A 14,771-nucleotide genomic window follows, 5' to 3' on the forward strand; every position below is an offset into this window, starting at 1 on the left:
CAGCCTCCATTCGCTGCGGCCCCTGTTTCTCACTCCGTATATGACCCATGATATCGCTCCCACCCGGAAAATCAAACTCAAAAGCCGCCTCGCCAGCACCCCGTATATTACAAAGGACAGCCTGCTTGAAATGCCACCGGAGCAGTGCGTCAAGGACTCGCCTTGCATCGTCAGGCTGGCGACAGACGAAGTCGAGCACGTTGCCGTGGTACTCCCACGCGTGAGGCTGAAACCCCATGACTTTGTAGCCAGCATTGGGATTGACTGCAATAGAATAGTTGTCCCATAGACGATGGATGCCGTTGACCCCCAGTTTGAGCGTTATTTCGTCACCCTTCACCCAGGTGTGCCTTACCGTGTGACGTATACCTTAAGGCCTTGTCCCAGGACCCGGCCACACAATGAAGACAATCCTGAGCGAGTTGCAACTACTGAGGATGAGGCCATAGTTGCTGCAGCTTTTTCTCCCGTCACATATTTGGACCTGGGATCGACGTACCGTGTTGAGCTCGGGAATAGGTTGAACAGGATATCCTGGTATCGATATGGATCGAAGGAGCAGGTTCTGGAGGGACAGGATGCTGGAGGTGGTCTTGCGAGACGACGGCGCGAGCTAGTGGGGGACAGTGAGATGCAGCCAATCCCCCTCGTGATGCAGGGTTCTGCTATCTTCACTGTCGAAGAGTAAGAACTTATAGGATTTAAACTTGTTTTCGGATCTGTAGCTGGGACTGTTGACTAACAATGACACCGATGTGTATATAACCCCATGAGAATAGAAGAGGACACTAAAACGATCGTAGTATATCAGACATAGAGCTTCAATGGAGCCTTGCGGATGTGCTGATAGGGCCAGGAAAATCAAATGCAGAGCCCTAGTGTGCCCATTAGAATTTCTATCCTAGCCTTGCGGCATTATTTGCTCACCCTCATTACCAAAGAGCTAGATGTATAGAGTCTGAATGCCCTCCTACAGAGTTATTCCCTCCTCTATCACTCTCTCAACGACTACCTCCACTAACTTACCTTTTTATAAAGATTACAATCATAACATAGTGCATCATAAGATCTACTAGGACATGGGGATAAATTACATAGGGTTGCATACCCACACATCGGAATCTGGAGACATACGCAGCTATTGTCCCAGATGCAGTCCATAAGAGGGTGAGAAGACTTAAGCATTCAACACATGCTTAGAAGGCATCATGAGCACATCCTGTTTCATGACACCATGCAGAGTACTGCCTATACACTATCCAGAAATATTTCAAGGGTAACACCCTGGAAAATACCAAAAGCATGTGAGATAATGAGTATGCTATCTGGCGCCTTCCATAGTTCAGAGGTCCCTTATTTATCCACCACACATATATTAATGGATTGTTAATATACAGTGCAGATAAATACAAAGTTAGGTATAATATGGGCTATAACTAACTCCCAGAGTATCCACCAAAACAGCATTGGATTTGAGAAGCGCCTTGTCTACGCACTAAGATGCTTACTGGAGCAAAGAATTTTAGTGCTATTATACAGTATCTATGGAGCTCATATAGGCTCTAGTGTCTTCATTTAACAATTTGGCTCCTTAAGCAGTGGCACAGATGCAGCCTGGGAGTAAATCTAGGCTGCTGTACTGTACCGAGTACGCGTATAGATAAGCAATCTGATTCATTGTTGGAATACGCGTATCCAAACTACTTACAATGGAGAGCACAGGCAACCTTCAACATATCTTTCAATTCACTCTCTAACCATGGGATTTAAATATCTCTGTTTTTCCTTGGTCAATAGCCATTCACTCTATCCAAATTCCACTGATTTCGACTAAGTCAATTGTCCTCAGCCCGAAATGACCAAACTACAGCCTCTGAAGAGTGGCTATTATGTGTGGAAATATGTACCTTCTGTGGCAGCGGCTGTCATCTTCATTCTGCTGTTCCTCGCTATAACTTCGGTCCATTTCTGGAAGAGTTTTAGGACAAGGGTCCGATTCACCCTTCCCTTCGCCATAGGCGGCCTGTGTAAGTCATCTTTTGGACTACCTATGATTATAATACACAGCCTCGCATGTCTCGTCCCTAACGCTCCCGAAGTTGAATTCATCGGATACGCCGCGAGAGCTGCCGCTCATGATAAGACTGGCAAACTCATGCCTTATATTATCCAGAGCGTCTTCGTTTTGATCGCACCGACCCTCTTTGCTGCGGCTGTGTATATGGTCCTTGGGCGCATTATTCGCAGCGTGAAGGGGGAGAAGTACTCGCCCATCCGTGTGGAGCGCGTAACAAAGGTTTTTGTCACCTGTGACGTCCTCACGTTTCTCATCCAGGGTGGTGGTGCTGGTATGATGGCGATCAGCAACCTGTCCAGTACAGGGCAGAAGATTGTGCTTGCTGGGCTGGTCTTGCAAATCGTTGCATTTGTACTCTTCATCGCTACTGCGACGGCCTTCTACCGACGTATAGATCACTATCCCACCCCAGCTGCCGTGAACGGTGAGATTCCGTGGAAAAGGCATCTGGGGAGTCTGTTCGCCATTAGCATGCTGATTCTGGTTCGATCTGTCTTCCGTGTTGTTGAATATGGTATGGGGAATGATGGCTACCTACTGGGATATGAGTGGTGCCTGTACATCTTCGATGCGCTGCCAATGTTCATCGCCATGGTTTGCTTTGCAATTTGGTATCCCGCTGACCTACAGCCATTTTTGGTCGGCTCGGACACAGAGATGGTGGGAATCACGGAACCACAGTCGCCACGGGCCTGAGCCAGTAGGTGATTTGCCCATTTTTGTAATGATGCAAATGAGATTCACCCAAAGTCAACAAGCCCAATGTAACCTGTGGCTCCTTGTGCGATTAAATCAAGACACGCCTTTAGTTCCGAATGGTTGCCCCGTATGAGCAGTGAATATTGAGATGCTTGGGTACACTTGAGTATGTTAATGGGCAGCTCAGCCGAAAGAAGGCCGGTGAGGACAACCAATCCTGTGGGATGAACTGCGAATAGTGTCAGAAAGAACTCTTCATTGGTTCTAATGTTGGGATTTGGAAAAATGAATTCTTACTAGTTCATGAAAGTTATTAGTCCCTACCAACCAATTATGAATTTGTCTTATCCCAGAACTTACATACAACTACTAGGTGCGACCTGACTTACAGCAGCTTTTCTGATTTAATTACTGCACAACGGCAGCTTTTCTAATAGATTTAATTACTGCGCTGAGAGGCAGTTTCTTCTAATTTGACCAGAGATCAAGGGAGTGAGTATATCCCTTATGATGAAGAAGAATTTGATGCTCTAGCAAGCTGGGGTAATCTAGTAATATGGTTATGATCAGAGCATGCTAAGGTCAAACTAGATGATTTCTTCCCATAGCGATGAAATGGCCAGATGGATTTATCAAGTGCAGGTGAAGGACGTCGCATTTCTGGGATCGCCTCCCACAAACCTTTGCTGGAGGGGATACGGGCACAAGTCTCTGGCGGTGTTGTTGCGTCCTTTCGTCGCGCGAAGTGTATCAGGGGCATGATTCTTCTCAACCCATTCCATCAACTGGGACATGGCTTCGTTCGGAATCGGTCCGAGTCCACCATAGCAGTGACCGACCCCAGGGGCCTCGAAGAAGCGGTAGAAATCATGGGCCTGTCGATCAAGTCTCAGCACTTCCTCATAGTAGCCGACAGTGCCACTTGGTGGAATCGCTTCGTCCGCAAGTCCATGCCACGTAATCATCTTGCCACCGTTTGCCTTGAACTTGGACAGATCGGGGTTGTTGGTACCAAGCATAGATCCATACCGGCGCATTGAATCATGCAGCATGTCAAAGAAGGTCGAATTTGTCATCTTGCCGAGTGGGAAATTGGGATCTTTGGCAACCAGATACTGGAGCCAATTGCCGGTCAAGTCACTATCGCCGACGGAGCATGTACCATTCGCAGCACAGATGGTCGGAACATAGTAGCTGTTGATTGCTGCATCCTTGTTCAAACCAGGCCAGCCCATTTCCCCAGAGCCGGACCAAGCAGCTTGAATAACCTTGGCACTTGTAGCGGTCAGAGTGCGCTGGTCCCCGTTGCATTCGTAGTTGTGGCCGACAAGATCGTGAGCAGTGATGTTACAACGACCTGGCAAGCTGATGATGCCGTCTTCGACTCCGTCCAACCCGTCGCAGGCTTTGACTGCTGCACTGATGAAACCCTCAATCTCACACGGGGACGGGTAGATGTGATTCTCGTTCATTACTTGCACGGCCCAGTAGCCTGCGGGAATGAAGGCTTGTATATTGATGGCGGGAGCGATGGCCAGAATTCCGTCGAAGGCATCCGGATAGTCCTGGGCCATCATCAGACCTTGCCGGCCACCACCAGAGCATCCGGCGAAGTAGGAATAGCTTGCCGGCTGGTTGTAGTAGGACTTGGTGATTTGCTTTCCGATGACTGCCATGTCATTTGTCGCCTTGGATGCATAATTTTCCAGGAGGAACCAGTTGACGTTGGTTGGGCTGCTCAGCGACCACGACAGGTCAGTCGGAATGGCTCCCGCTCCCACAGAAACGCCTCCATCAGTGGAGGCAGATGCAAATCCTTGGGCGACGGCGTAGGTGAGATAGGTAGATCCAAAGCCGGCGCTGTAGCCCCCACCACCCAAGGCTTGGAATTTGCCGTTCCAGCCCTCGAGGGGCAGCCAGATCTGAGTGTTGACTGAGTCGTTCCAGCCGGGATGGGTGTGGGTGACGGTGACATTGCAAAAGCTGATGGTGTATCGGCCTCCATCATTGGTTCCCGGGCCCAGACTGACTGCTGAATAGTTGTGGGCTTCCTGAGCTTGGACTTTGAGGATGGTAGCCCCAAGCAAGTCGGGCTTGGGGAGATGGGCTGGCGAGCATCGGGAAGCAGCAACTGTTTTGAGGGCTATCGCGCCCAGGGCAAAGAATGTAGATGAGAATTGTACCATGTTAACCGTTTGAGTTTGCAAGTTGAACATGAATTCTTTTCAGGATGGTGGACAGGCTTTATACCTAGGTTATATCGATGGGATTCGGTCATCGTGGATCCCAAGTGGGCTTGGAAAGGGCAACTTGGTAGTAGGCAAAAGCGTTTCGAATTAGAAGCTCTCTTTCAAGCCATGCTCACGCTCCGCCCTGGATAGGGGCCTGTATACCCCCATCAATAGTTTAAGGGAGCTCGCTATACATAGAAGATGGCCTACTGCAAGGTGAAACGACGATCACCACATGGCAGTGGTTATGGAGTACTCAGTACCGGCTGCAGGGCCCACATCTATACGCGTATCCAGACTTGATGTTCTTGGCCTCATTAGTAGGTCAGAGCAGAGGCCACGAAATCTGACTGAAAGGAGGTCACTGTTTCCGTACATAGGTGATAAAAAAGCCCCACATGCTGCATATTCACCGGAGGACATTTGTTCAGGTCTCCCAAATCAGATGATGCATGTGGGCTGGAGCGAGCTGGGGATGCGACAGATCGACTATTTTCAAACCCACAATCTGCTAGCATACTGGCAGGATCGGTTGGAACTTATGCAATGTGAGAATCGCACTTTTTTGAGTTCGTCAGCGCGGGCCTAGCAGGGAGATATCCCTACGTTGGTGGGATCCTTCGTACCTTGATATGACTCAATGCAGCCATTGCGAGACTTAGGCGTCCGCCTCTGATGACGGCTGGATACGCGTATTCGGTTCTGGTTTGGGGTGGGGAACGACCACTTTCTCTAGGAGCAGTAAGCACGCCCATTCATCTCAGTTGTAGGGACAATGGGATAATACCCTGCTTGTATCAAGTAAGAAATGGGCAAGATATAAAAAATGTATCCCGTGAAGAGCACACTAAGGTACTGAGGACAGCTCTTGAGGTAACATCCATATCTACACTCTACAGTCTACTTGAAAGTGGGAGGAGAGGAATAGTTGAAAGGAAACTCGAGCATTCCATTCAAAAGAAAAAAAGAAAAAAGTAACACATACAACAAAATCCCCCCATTCGGGCAGTGGATCAAGGGAAACATCCTCGTCACTTTTCTCTGCGAACGAGGTAAAAACCTTGAACGGGATACATGAAGATAACAAAATCAATCCTCCAGCTGTCTCATTTTTTTGTCTTTTGATCAGCTTTTACCAGTGTTTTTCCAAGTTTCAAGTCTCTCTTTCTCTCTTTCGTCCCCAGATAATAAATGGTCTCCCACTGTGTGGTGAGTACCAAGCAACTACTCAACAGGATCCGAGCCATATAGGTCAGTCCTTTCTTCGTCCCCTGATATAAAAACCGTTCTCCCACTTCACGTGGAAAGAACACTGATAAGATGGATTTGATCACTTGAATCAATCCTCTCTCCTTCTCAAACAAAAAGTGTCTCCCACTTCATGTGGATGAGACTATATCTTCCCCAAGAATCTCTGGATGGGATATTTCAAGATGTCCCTTGACTGAGACTTCAAAGTTTCCTCCGCTGGGATTCTCCCAATCCCGTGGCCGGCGCCGGCCAATTCCCGTGTTCAATTTGTTCTTTGACTGATTATTCAGTCGGTAACTGGAGGTCGAAGAGGTCCGATCGAATGTTCAGTCGCTGCACCGGAGCAGTCGATAGGCGAAGGTTGATTGAGTTGAACGAAAAGGTTGGTCATAAGGTCGTTAAAGTTGTTGAGGTTGTGAGATTTGAAGATCGAATTGGCTTGTCGCCGCAGATTGATTGTATCGACTCGACTGAAGGCTTCTCGGTTGTTGGTTTGTGGATCGGTTGGGTTGTTTCGACGATTTGAACGATTAACCACCATGTTGACGCTGCTAGCCCAAAAGTGACATTCGAGAAGAGAGAGTCGAAGTCGTGAACGAAGGCGACCCGGCTGGCACCCATTGGGGCCCTCAATGGGGCAGCCAGCAGTCGCAAGAGCATCGTTTAAATGGTGTGTGCAGGTGAAACCTTTTTTATTGTTCTTTTTTTTTTTTTTGTGATTTTGATGTTTGGATCTTTTTTGAAGGTTTCGTTTTTCCCGGTCAGAACAGTTATGCGTTTTTTGTTGTTGTTCTCCCGTCAGGCATCACAAGCAGTCAAGCAATGGTGGGTGGGACGTGGCATTGCCAATGCCAACGTCCCGAGGTATGTCAGGATCGCGGGGGGTTTGGCAGTGCCAGTGCCCAGAATGGACAATTTGCTGGGCTATCCTGGCGCCCCCCGGAAGTAAAAAAGACAATCTAGAAGTAGAAGGGGGCACCACCCGTCTGGAGGTGAGTGGGGGTGCTCCCCTGAGCCTCGTCGTTCACAGCGAGGTTCAACATGGCTGTGGCCTGAAAAATGGTCAGCAATTGCTGTCACAAAAGGTAGGGAGAAAATTGAAACTCACAATCCAGTTCATTGCCAAAGCCCCCTGAGTGAAACACTCGACCCTCTATAAATCCGTGAGTATGCAGACCATAAACCTCGATTGGATCCTAGGACAGGAACTTACCGTTTCTGGGAGGGGAGGGGCATCTGTCATAACCGCGTCTCTATCTTCTTCAGCCGGGGCCGTGATGGGCGCAACAAATGCGTCCCTCATCACAACGTCGCCATCCCGGGTGCGTGTGAAAGCGGCACGAAGCTGCTGTGCACGACGCCGGTTGTTGTTGTTGTTGCCCGGGTGTCTAGGCGCCTATTATTTTGTCAGCTTGATAGTCACGAAAAGTCGAACAGCAAAAAGCGTACCGCATTTTGCCGAGGCTGTGTGTTGTTGGGCGAATTGCCCTGCCGTCTGGGATTGTTCCCACGCTTGTGGGTGTTCGCCCCATTCGGATGATTAGAGGTATTAGGAGAACGACGAGGTTGCTGGTTGGGTCTCTGACCGCCAGCATTTCCTCCTCGCCGTCTGTTCCCACGAGGAGACTAGAGGAAGTCAGCTTGGTGCCTCAAATAGCAGGGCAAAAGGGGAAGTGATAGCTACATTTTGGTTGCGATTCACGCGACCCTAGAAGCCAGTTAGCAACGATTGGATATCACATAAGAGAGACAAACACTTACATGTCCATTGCGGTTGGTGTTACCGCCAAATTGTCCAGTTCCGTTCGGTTGGTGGCCATTGGAAGCAGAAGCTTGAAGAAACCGGGCCATGTCCCCACCGAAAGTATTGAATCCGTTGGTGTAGGAAGCCATTGGTTTTTTGGTCTTCCTCGGAAAAAATGTTATAAAAGAAGAACAGTCTCAAGAGAGTGAAGGTGATGCGGAAGTTATTGGCGGATACCACTGCTACCGGCACTGGTCGGTTGTGCTTACTCTCAAGAACGGATCCCTTTATTTCCTTCGTGAGTGAAAAAAGGTTAAAAAAAAGTTGCGAAACGATTTAAAGCAGATTTGTTTTGGCTCTTTGTTTGTTTTTGGAGTCCAAAAGTTTAGAAATTCAAACGCGATTTGAAAAGCAACGCTCCGATTTCAGCGCCTACTGAGAAATCAACGTATAGCAGTGGGTGCGTGAGGTGAAGGTCTGTGGTGTGGAAAAGTAATAAAGAGCTCTTGTGATGTTCTTTGGTTTCTTCGAGTTGGAATCTGAGTAGCCACTTGATACCTAATGGTAGCAAGTAACTGAGCACACGATTTGGGACTGAAGAAGAAAAGAAATCAGAGTGAGTCCCGCGGGAAATCGACGGGCTTCTTATAGACGAGGGGAGCTCGAAGAGATGGTGTAATACCTCGTCGAGACCGTGGTTCTCCATTGCAGTAGCCTTCCAGCGCCGATAGGCGCTCCAGAGCATTCTGTTTCTCAGAAATTGTGGTTGAGAAGGTGTGTTGTCACTTGATGCTGCAGAAGTCGATGATGTATACCCCAGATTGTATGTGTACCGCATTTCCTGTTCCTGAATTTCCCGGGGAATTAAGCTTATCAGCAACGGCTCCACCTAAAAATAGCGTGCCGACTTCCAATCACATTCGGATTCGCAACATCCACGCGATTGACTCACGCGCTTGGAGAATTTTTCCTCAGAGCTCTGGTTCCATTGTTCTACATCTTTGATGATTGGTTGCAGCTTGAAGGTTTTGTTCCGCGCATCATACTTTGAGAACGTCTTTCCTTGAAAAGTAAGGAAAACAACATACCAGCTCTGGGTTGTCCAATCGAATTCGTAGAATCAACTCGAGGTGCTTATCTCTGTCTTTTCGTTTCTGAATTTGATGATTCCTCAGCGCTGACCTCGTCCGAGAGACAGACAGCATTAGAAAATCCGGGTCATCCGGTAAAGCTCACAGAAACGAGTTGAGCAAGCTGTTATCAATCTTCTTGTTCCTGACCTTGTTGATTCGTCTTCTGTATACTGTTCTTTAAGAAAGACGGTCTCGACCAAAAAAAGAAGAAGAAAGAAAGAAAAGAGTGAGCATACCAGCTCTGTACCGTCCAATCGAACTCGCAGGAACATGCTCAACAAGCTTTTCTCCGTCTTTTCGTTCCCGACTTTAATCATTTTTCTTCTGTGTTCCATTCTTTGAGAAACGTCTTGGACTAAAAAGAAAGATAAGACAGAAGACCAAGTCAGGATCGTCCAATCGAACTCGCAGAATCGGCTCAGGAAGCTTTTCGCTGTCTTTTCTTCATTTCTGACGTCGATGACGTTTCGTCCAGAATCTCAGGGTCGCGCTTTCTCCCTCCAAATTTGCCACCTGCTGCCTGCGAAGGAGAATTGGGGGTCGCAGCGCTCCCCTCCTTTCCTGCACCACTAGTCTTGACCTTCTTCTTCCTAGGCCTCGAGACAACGCCAGGCGACGAAGCGGTGGCGCTCCCGTTCGACGCAAGACTATCCCTTTTCCTCTTTTCGGGCTTAGCATCTCTCTTCTTGCGTCGCTCCTCCTTGATCTTCAATCGCCGCTGGACTTCCTCTGAAATATCCTCCGTCTCTAACGAGACAGGCAACACATCTGCGACTTCCTGCTCGGCGCCGGGAATAGCCAGATCCAGCCGCTTGCGCTTCGAAGACCGAGAAATCGCCGCGTATGCCCGGTCCTCCTGCGCCTGCATCGGCTGGACCTCTGCCTGCATGACGTCCATGTCCTCGTTTACGTCCTCGTCCACTCGCGCCCGCTTGTGCGTATTTCCTCCCCTTCCTTTTTCTTTTGAGCCATTACGTCGCGATGAGTCGCTGGCGCTGTGACTATTGCCATTTCCCGCTGCCTCAGGCACGCCCCCAAAGGGATTCCGCGCTTCGTCCTCGTCAAATTCCTTCTCCCTCTCTGAATATCGGCCGAAATCGGGACCAGACTTACTATTCATCTGAAATAATCATCAGAACCAAGGAGAAATTATCACACGATGGGACTAAGAATGACTCACGAGCTGTTTCTTGATTACCCTGAATTGCATCACCAACTTATTCGTCTTTTCGACCATCGAGGAAATCAGTCGGAAGGAGTCCCCGTCGCCCGCGACTTGACTTTTCACGCCGTTCAGCATCTCCAGATGCGACGACAGGACGGACTCATGCTGAGCGCAAATCTTTTTTTCGAGTTTTGTCAGTCATTGGCCTGGTACGGTGCATTCGCTATAAGGGCTAGCACGCATTCATCCACCCACCTCCGACCATGAGAATAGCTTGCGCTGTGCATAAAAATTTCGCGGTTGAGGATTCCCATTTGCTTCATCGTTAACTTCTTCAACAGATGGGTTTAAAGGGTGCTGGGAATTGCTTGATGGCATTTTGGATAGTCCTTCAATTTTGACCCTGCGTTGAAATAAAGCCCGCAAATCCTTCGATGATCGACAAAGCTGTCAAAAAGAGCCGAGGGCTCCGCGCCAAGACTCCGCTACTGCCCGCCATTCACTTTAGCGCTTGATAGTGCCAGATGTGGAGACGTCCTGCGAACCATTTTGCCTGCAGAATTTTGGAGTATCTATTGTTATTGTCTACCTATACCAACTATTCACTGTTGCATTGATCTCAACTAACCAGTGTATATTGACCATAAGACTGATATATTGTTTCCATTTTCGAGTTCTCAACATGTTAACGCCAGAAATATGTGCTGTACTATAGTGATATCTTGACCTTCTGTGACCATATGAATCGTACATAATCAGATGAAAGTCTCATCTTCGCCAATACGCCAGTTCAAAACATCAATCATGCTTAGACGCAGCCCAATAGTCATACAGACAGTCACCCCCAGCATCCAAATCCAAGCCAACTACCATGCACCAGGGTCAAAATCGAACCGAGAAAGTTCTTTCTGCGCATCTTCGACATCCTTCTTTGCCTTCATTCGCATGTAGAAGATCGGACAGTCTCGTGATGAGCAAATTACCTCGCAGTGCAAGCTACCCTGACAACGCTGGCATTGAGTCCAGAGCCGTCCGAATCGGACCTCTAGGTCCGATACTTTGGTCAATGTTTTTGTGTAAAGCTCGCCGATTCGAGGGCGACAATGTGCGCAAACAGCGCCAGCCATTTCTTCTTTACCTGAAAGAGGCTTCTTGCAACCCATACATGTTTGGGTCTTCTTCGCAAACTTCATCAGACCTCCCAAGGTAGGCGCCGCGACCGAGATGGACCGAGTGTGTTCACCAGTCAAAAGCTGATTGGCCTTCTTCTCACCAAGTATGGGTTCGAAAATACGACCCAGAGGGTTCGCCAGTTGGTTGTCAAGGTAATATTTCGTGTCGATTGGAATGTTGTTCTCCAGAACATATATAGGATCTTCAGACTTCTCGTAATTCTTCGAGCCTCCAGCGCCTTTTACAATGACATAAGCCACACGATCACCGAGAGTTGGCGCAGAGCCTGCGTCACGCTTTCGCATCCGCTCCGCGAGCTCAACGTGTGCCTGCTTGGCTGTGTAGTCTGCTTTGGAGAGCGCTTTGGTAATCACAAGCTTTGACATGTCAATCTTGTTCTGCAGAAGATCTGAGATGGTTTCCTTGACGTAACTGCGAAGCAAGTCAGCGAAGAGCACAACAGGGCGGGATAAGCCATCACTTACTCCTGGGCGCCATCGATGTCTCTGTCAATCAAAATCTTGTGCAGCACCGTCTCGATAACATTCTGAACCAACAGGCAGTTATCTCTACGAACGGTTTCAATACCCTTTGTATCCATTTTATCGAACTTCTTCGGATTGGTCCAGTACAGCCCGGCGTATCTCTTCTTGTTGATCAGGAGGTAGGGGAAGTAAACCTTCTCAAACTCGAGTTTAATGGGCTTGAGAAACTTGGAAGAAACAAAATCGGCTGCCTCCTGTCCGAGTTTCATGGCCTCTTCCAGTTCAGTCACACCAAATTTGACCATGACTGAGTCGGTATCTCCGTAAATGACCTTTGCATCATGGGAGTAACCATTAGCGATAGTGTATCGGGCTTCTACCTCCTGCTTGGTCTTCTCAATCATTTGACGTCCATAACTGGTGGTACTACTCGCAATGGGGAGACAGGGCAATTTTCCGACTGTGGCACCAGTGAGACCGTACACACTGTTGGCGCTGATCTTCAAAGCAAGCTGTCTTCCGTTCAACACTGCTTTCTTGAAGGGGTCCGTTTCGACGGCCAGCTCTTTTTTCGCACGTTTTCTAGCGGCCAGCAATTCTTCCAGAATTTGCGACAGGAGACCTTTGCGCACTTTGGTTGTGCAGAACATGTCGCCGTTCGGAGTCACAATATAGTCTTCATCTTTTTTAAGCTTCAGTTTCTCAACACTGTTCTTGTTTAGTAGAGTCGTGTAGCATAGATTATGTGCTTGGATGATCGAAGGATATAGAGATGCGAAGTCAAGGGTCGCAATCGGAACACCGTAGTACCCGCGAATCGGTTCAATGACGGTAGCACCTTCGTAGTCTTGTTCATCTGTCGACTTGATATTCGGGATGACAAGCTGTTGCTCAAGGGCTTTGCGAAATAGTTGACTCAGGAACTTGACTTGCTGACCGCGAGAGAGGAGAAAGTTGAATGGTACACCTGTGACTCTCGCCATCTCAGTGTAATTAACCAAGCACATCAGCTTGTCCATCAGCCGCTGTGGCAAGTAAGCATCCTTCAGACAATAGACGGCCAATCGCCGCCTCGAGTCGGGAGTTCCATTGTACAACTCCGTGATCATTGTATGGTGGACATCCTCTTTCTGCTCCTTAAGGAACTCGTAAGATACGGAGTTCAGCGTGTAACTTCGCAGATGATAGTCTCTCTGGACCAACTGGAGAAGATCGAGCTGAATTCTTCCGTTAGTGTTCGTTGCCTTCGTGTCTCGGTTACCCATCTGCTTGCTGGAAAAGCTTGTCGACGTAGCCTGCGATGCCACGCCCTTGAGTCGGGTCCAGTATGGGAATCCGGTACATTTGAGATGCTTTGCCCGGTCCAGGAGATATGGAAAATCGAAGTTGGCGATATTGTATCCGATGATCACATCGGGATCGACCTTCTCAAGGAAATCGCGCCAAGCCATAAGCATTTTCTCCTCTTTGTCGAATTCCAAAATCTGCGTGTTCACAATCAAACTACACGTATCCAGAACGAAAACGTTCCGAATGAAGGGTTTTGATTCTCCATAGCGGGTGACAACGTTTGCTATCTGAATGACGGGGTCATGGTTCGGCTCCGGAAAGATGCCTTTGCGTCCGGCGCACTCGATATCAAAAGACAGAATGCGAAGGGGTGCCATTTTAGCCCATTCGCCATTGGGCGGGTGAGAGATCAAGTCGCGATAATCGATGACCGCTTCAATCTGACAGTTTGATAATTTCTCCCGAGGGCTGAGCAGCCGGTATTTTCCCGCCTTTGCCTCCACCCACGACATACCAGCAATGTCCGTGTCAATCATGAACCTGAGAAGATACTGGATATTGTCGAAGGTAAGAATACCAGCATCGGCGCTACTCCACAAGCCCTTGTAATTCAAACCCTGCGGATTGTTCTCCAGTGCACTCCGGACCTTGCTGATGAACTTCGGTTCCGTGACTGTGATCTTCAAATAATAACTCTTCTGGTTTCCCTGAAATCCATAGATGTTCTCCCTCATTGTTATTTGAACCGACTGAATGACTGGTTGAAACTGTCCAAGTTTGCTCTCGAGAAAGGCACGATAGGGATCGCAATCTTCCTTGGTAAAGTTCACCGGCGCGGCGATGTAGAGGTAGTGCTGAAAGCCGGTGACATGGAGCAAAACAGATTGCCCGACCTGCATCAGGACCATTAGCAAACCAAGCGGACTGGCTCTGAGAGAACAAATCTACCTCTGTAACACCGAAAAGTCTGACAGCTGTCTTTCCGCCGGTAATCGTTCCCTCTTCCGCATCAATCTGCTGGAAGCAGATATTCTCTCTAGTCTCGTCAAAGTCACCCAAAGGCGGCCGTTCCCATTGCTGGTCCTTTTCCGAGTTGCTATCTTTCAGACCGTTGATGTCCTGTGTCAACTTTTCCAAGACTTCCTCTTCGAACTGGCTCTTCTGGGGCTGACTTGAACCGAAAGATTTCCGCTGCCCATTCTGCGGTAATGAATTAACCCTGGCAGAGGGTTGCGCATCGAGCTTTCGTTTCTTCACTGTGCCGGGGGAGTTCAGTACACCGCGAGGATTATTCGTTGCATCACCCAGAACCCGCTTCTGGGGCATTGCGACGGCTTCAGGCATAGTGACGGATCATATAGCGAAGCCTCTTGGTGCTGCTGATAGGGAGAAGGACCCTCAAGACGAGGCGGAATCAGAGATCGAAGCGTTTTAGAAAGTCACATAGACGGAGATGTTATCGGCGGGCAATGCGCTCCCGATTTGGGAAGTCGTGTCCTGGTCGCGCCTCGAACGTGACGCTC

General features: G+C 48.7%; 6 protein-coding genes across 6 annotated transcripts; 2 read left to right on the forward strand and 4 right to left on the reverse strand.

The window, feature by feature from the left end:
* Positions 1 to 40: 40 nt before the first annotated feature.
* CDV56_104292 (uncharacterized protein) lies at positions 41 to 688 on the forward strand (the record flags this gene model as incomplete). Its single annotated transcript, XM_026757911.1, has 2 exons — positions 41 to 220; positions 290 to 688. 2 exons carry the CDS (start codon positions 41 to 43, stop codon positions 686 to 688), a joined length of 579 nt encoding a protein of 192 aa, XP_026617017.1.
* A 1,167-nt stretch (positions 689 to 1,855) lies between these two features.
* On the forward strand, positions 1,856 to 2,773 carry CDV56_104475 (RTA1 domain-containing protein; the record flags this gene model as incomplete). The annotated part of the gene is made up of 2 exons (XM_026758094.1): positions 1,856 to 2,027; positions 2,100 to 2,773. 2 exons carry the CDS (start codon positions 1,856 to 1,858, stop codon positions 2,771 to 2,773), a joined length of 846 nt encoding a protein of 281 aa, XP_026617018.1.
* A 635-nt stretch (positions 2,774 to 3,408) lies between these two features.
* On the reverse strand, positions 3,409 to 4,962 carry CDV56_104615 (putative feruloyl esterase; the record flags this gene model as incomplete). Its single annotated transcript, XM_026758234.1, has 1 exon — positions 3,409 to 4,962. The coding sequence occupies one exon, from the start codon at positions 4,960 to 4,962 to the stop codon at positions 3,409 to 3,411; it is 1,554 nt and encodes a 517-aa protein (XP_026617019.1).
* Positions 4,963 to 7,217: 2,255 nt separating this feature from the next.
* Positions 7,218 to 8,151, reverse strand: CDV56_104932 (uncharacterized protein; the record flags this gene model as incomplete). The annotated part of the gene is made up of 6 exons (XM_026758551.1): positions 7,218 to 7,310; positions 7,367 to 7,411; positions 7,472 to 7,654; positions 7,708 to 7,884; positions 7,943 to 7,966; positions 8,020 to 8,151. 6 exons carry the CDS (start codon positions 8,149 to 8,151, stop codon positions 7,218 to 7,220), a joined length of 654 nt encoding a protein of 217 aa, XP_026617020.1.
* A 1,402-nt stretch (positions 8,152 to 9,553) lies between these two features.
* On the reverse strand, positions 9,554 to 10,435 carry CDV56_105114 (uncharacterized protein; the record flags this gene model as incomplete). Its single annotated transcript, XM_026758733.1, has 2 exons — positions 9,554 to 10,255; positions 10,316 to 10,435. The coding sequence occupies 2 exons, from the start codon at positions 10,433 to 10,435 to the stop codon at positions 9,554 to 9,556; spliced, it is 822 nt and encodes a 273-aa protein (XP_026617021.1).
* A 731-nt stretch (positions 10,436 to 11,166) lies between these two features.
* Positions 11,167 to 14,592, reverse strand: POL3 (DNA-directed DNA polymerase delta POL3; the record flags this gene model as incomplete). The annotated part of the gene is made up of 3 exons (XM_026758862.1): positions 11,167 to 11,905; positions 11,959 to 14,141; positions 14,197 to 14,592. 3 exons carry the CDS (start codon positions 14,590 to 14,592, stop codon positions 11,167 to 11,169), a joined length of 3,318 nt encoding a protein of 1,105 aa, XP_026617022.1.
* Between the last annotated feature and the right edge of the window lie 179 nt (positions 14,593 to 14,771).

Source organism: Aspergillus thermomutatus (assembly GCF_002237265.1).
Source record: "Aspergillus thermomutatus strain HMR AF 39 chromosome Unknown NODE_30, whole genome shotgun sequence".
NCBI lineage: Eukaryota > Fungi > Ascomycota > Eurotiomycetes > Eurotiales > Aspergillaceae > Aspergillus > Aspergillus thermomutatus.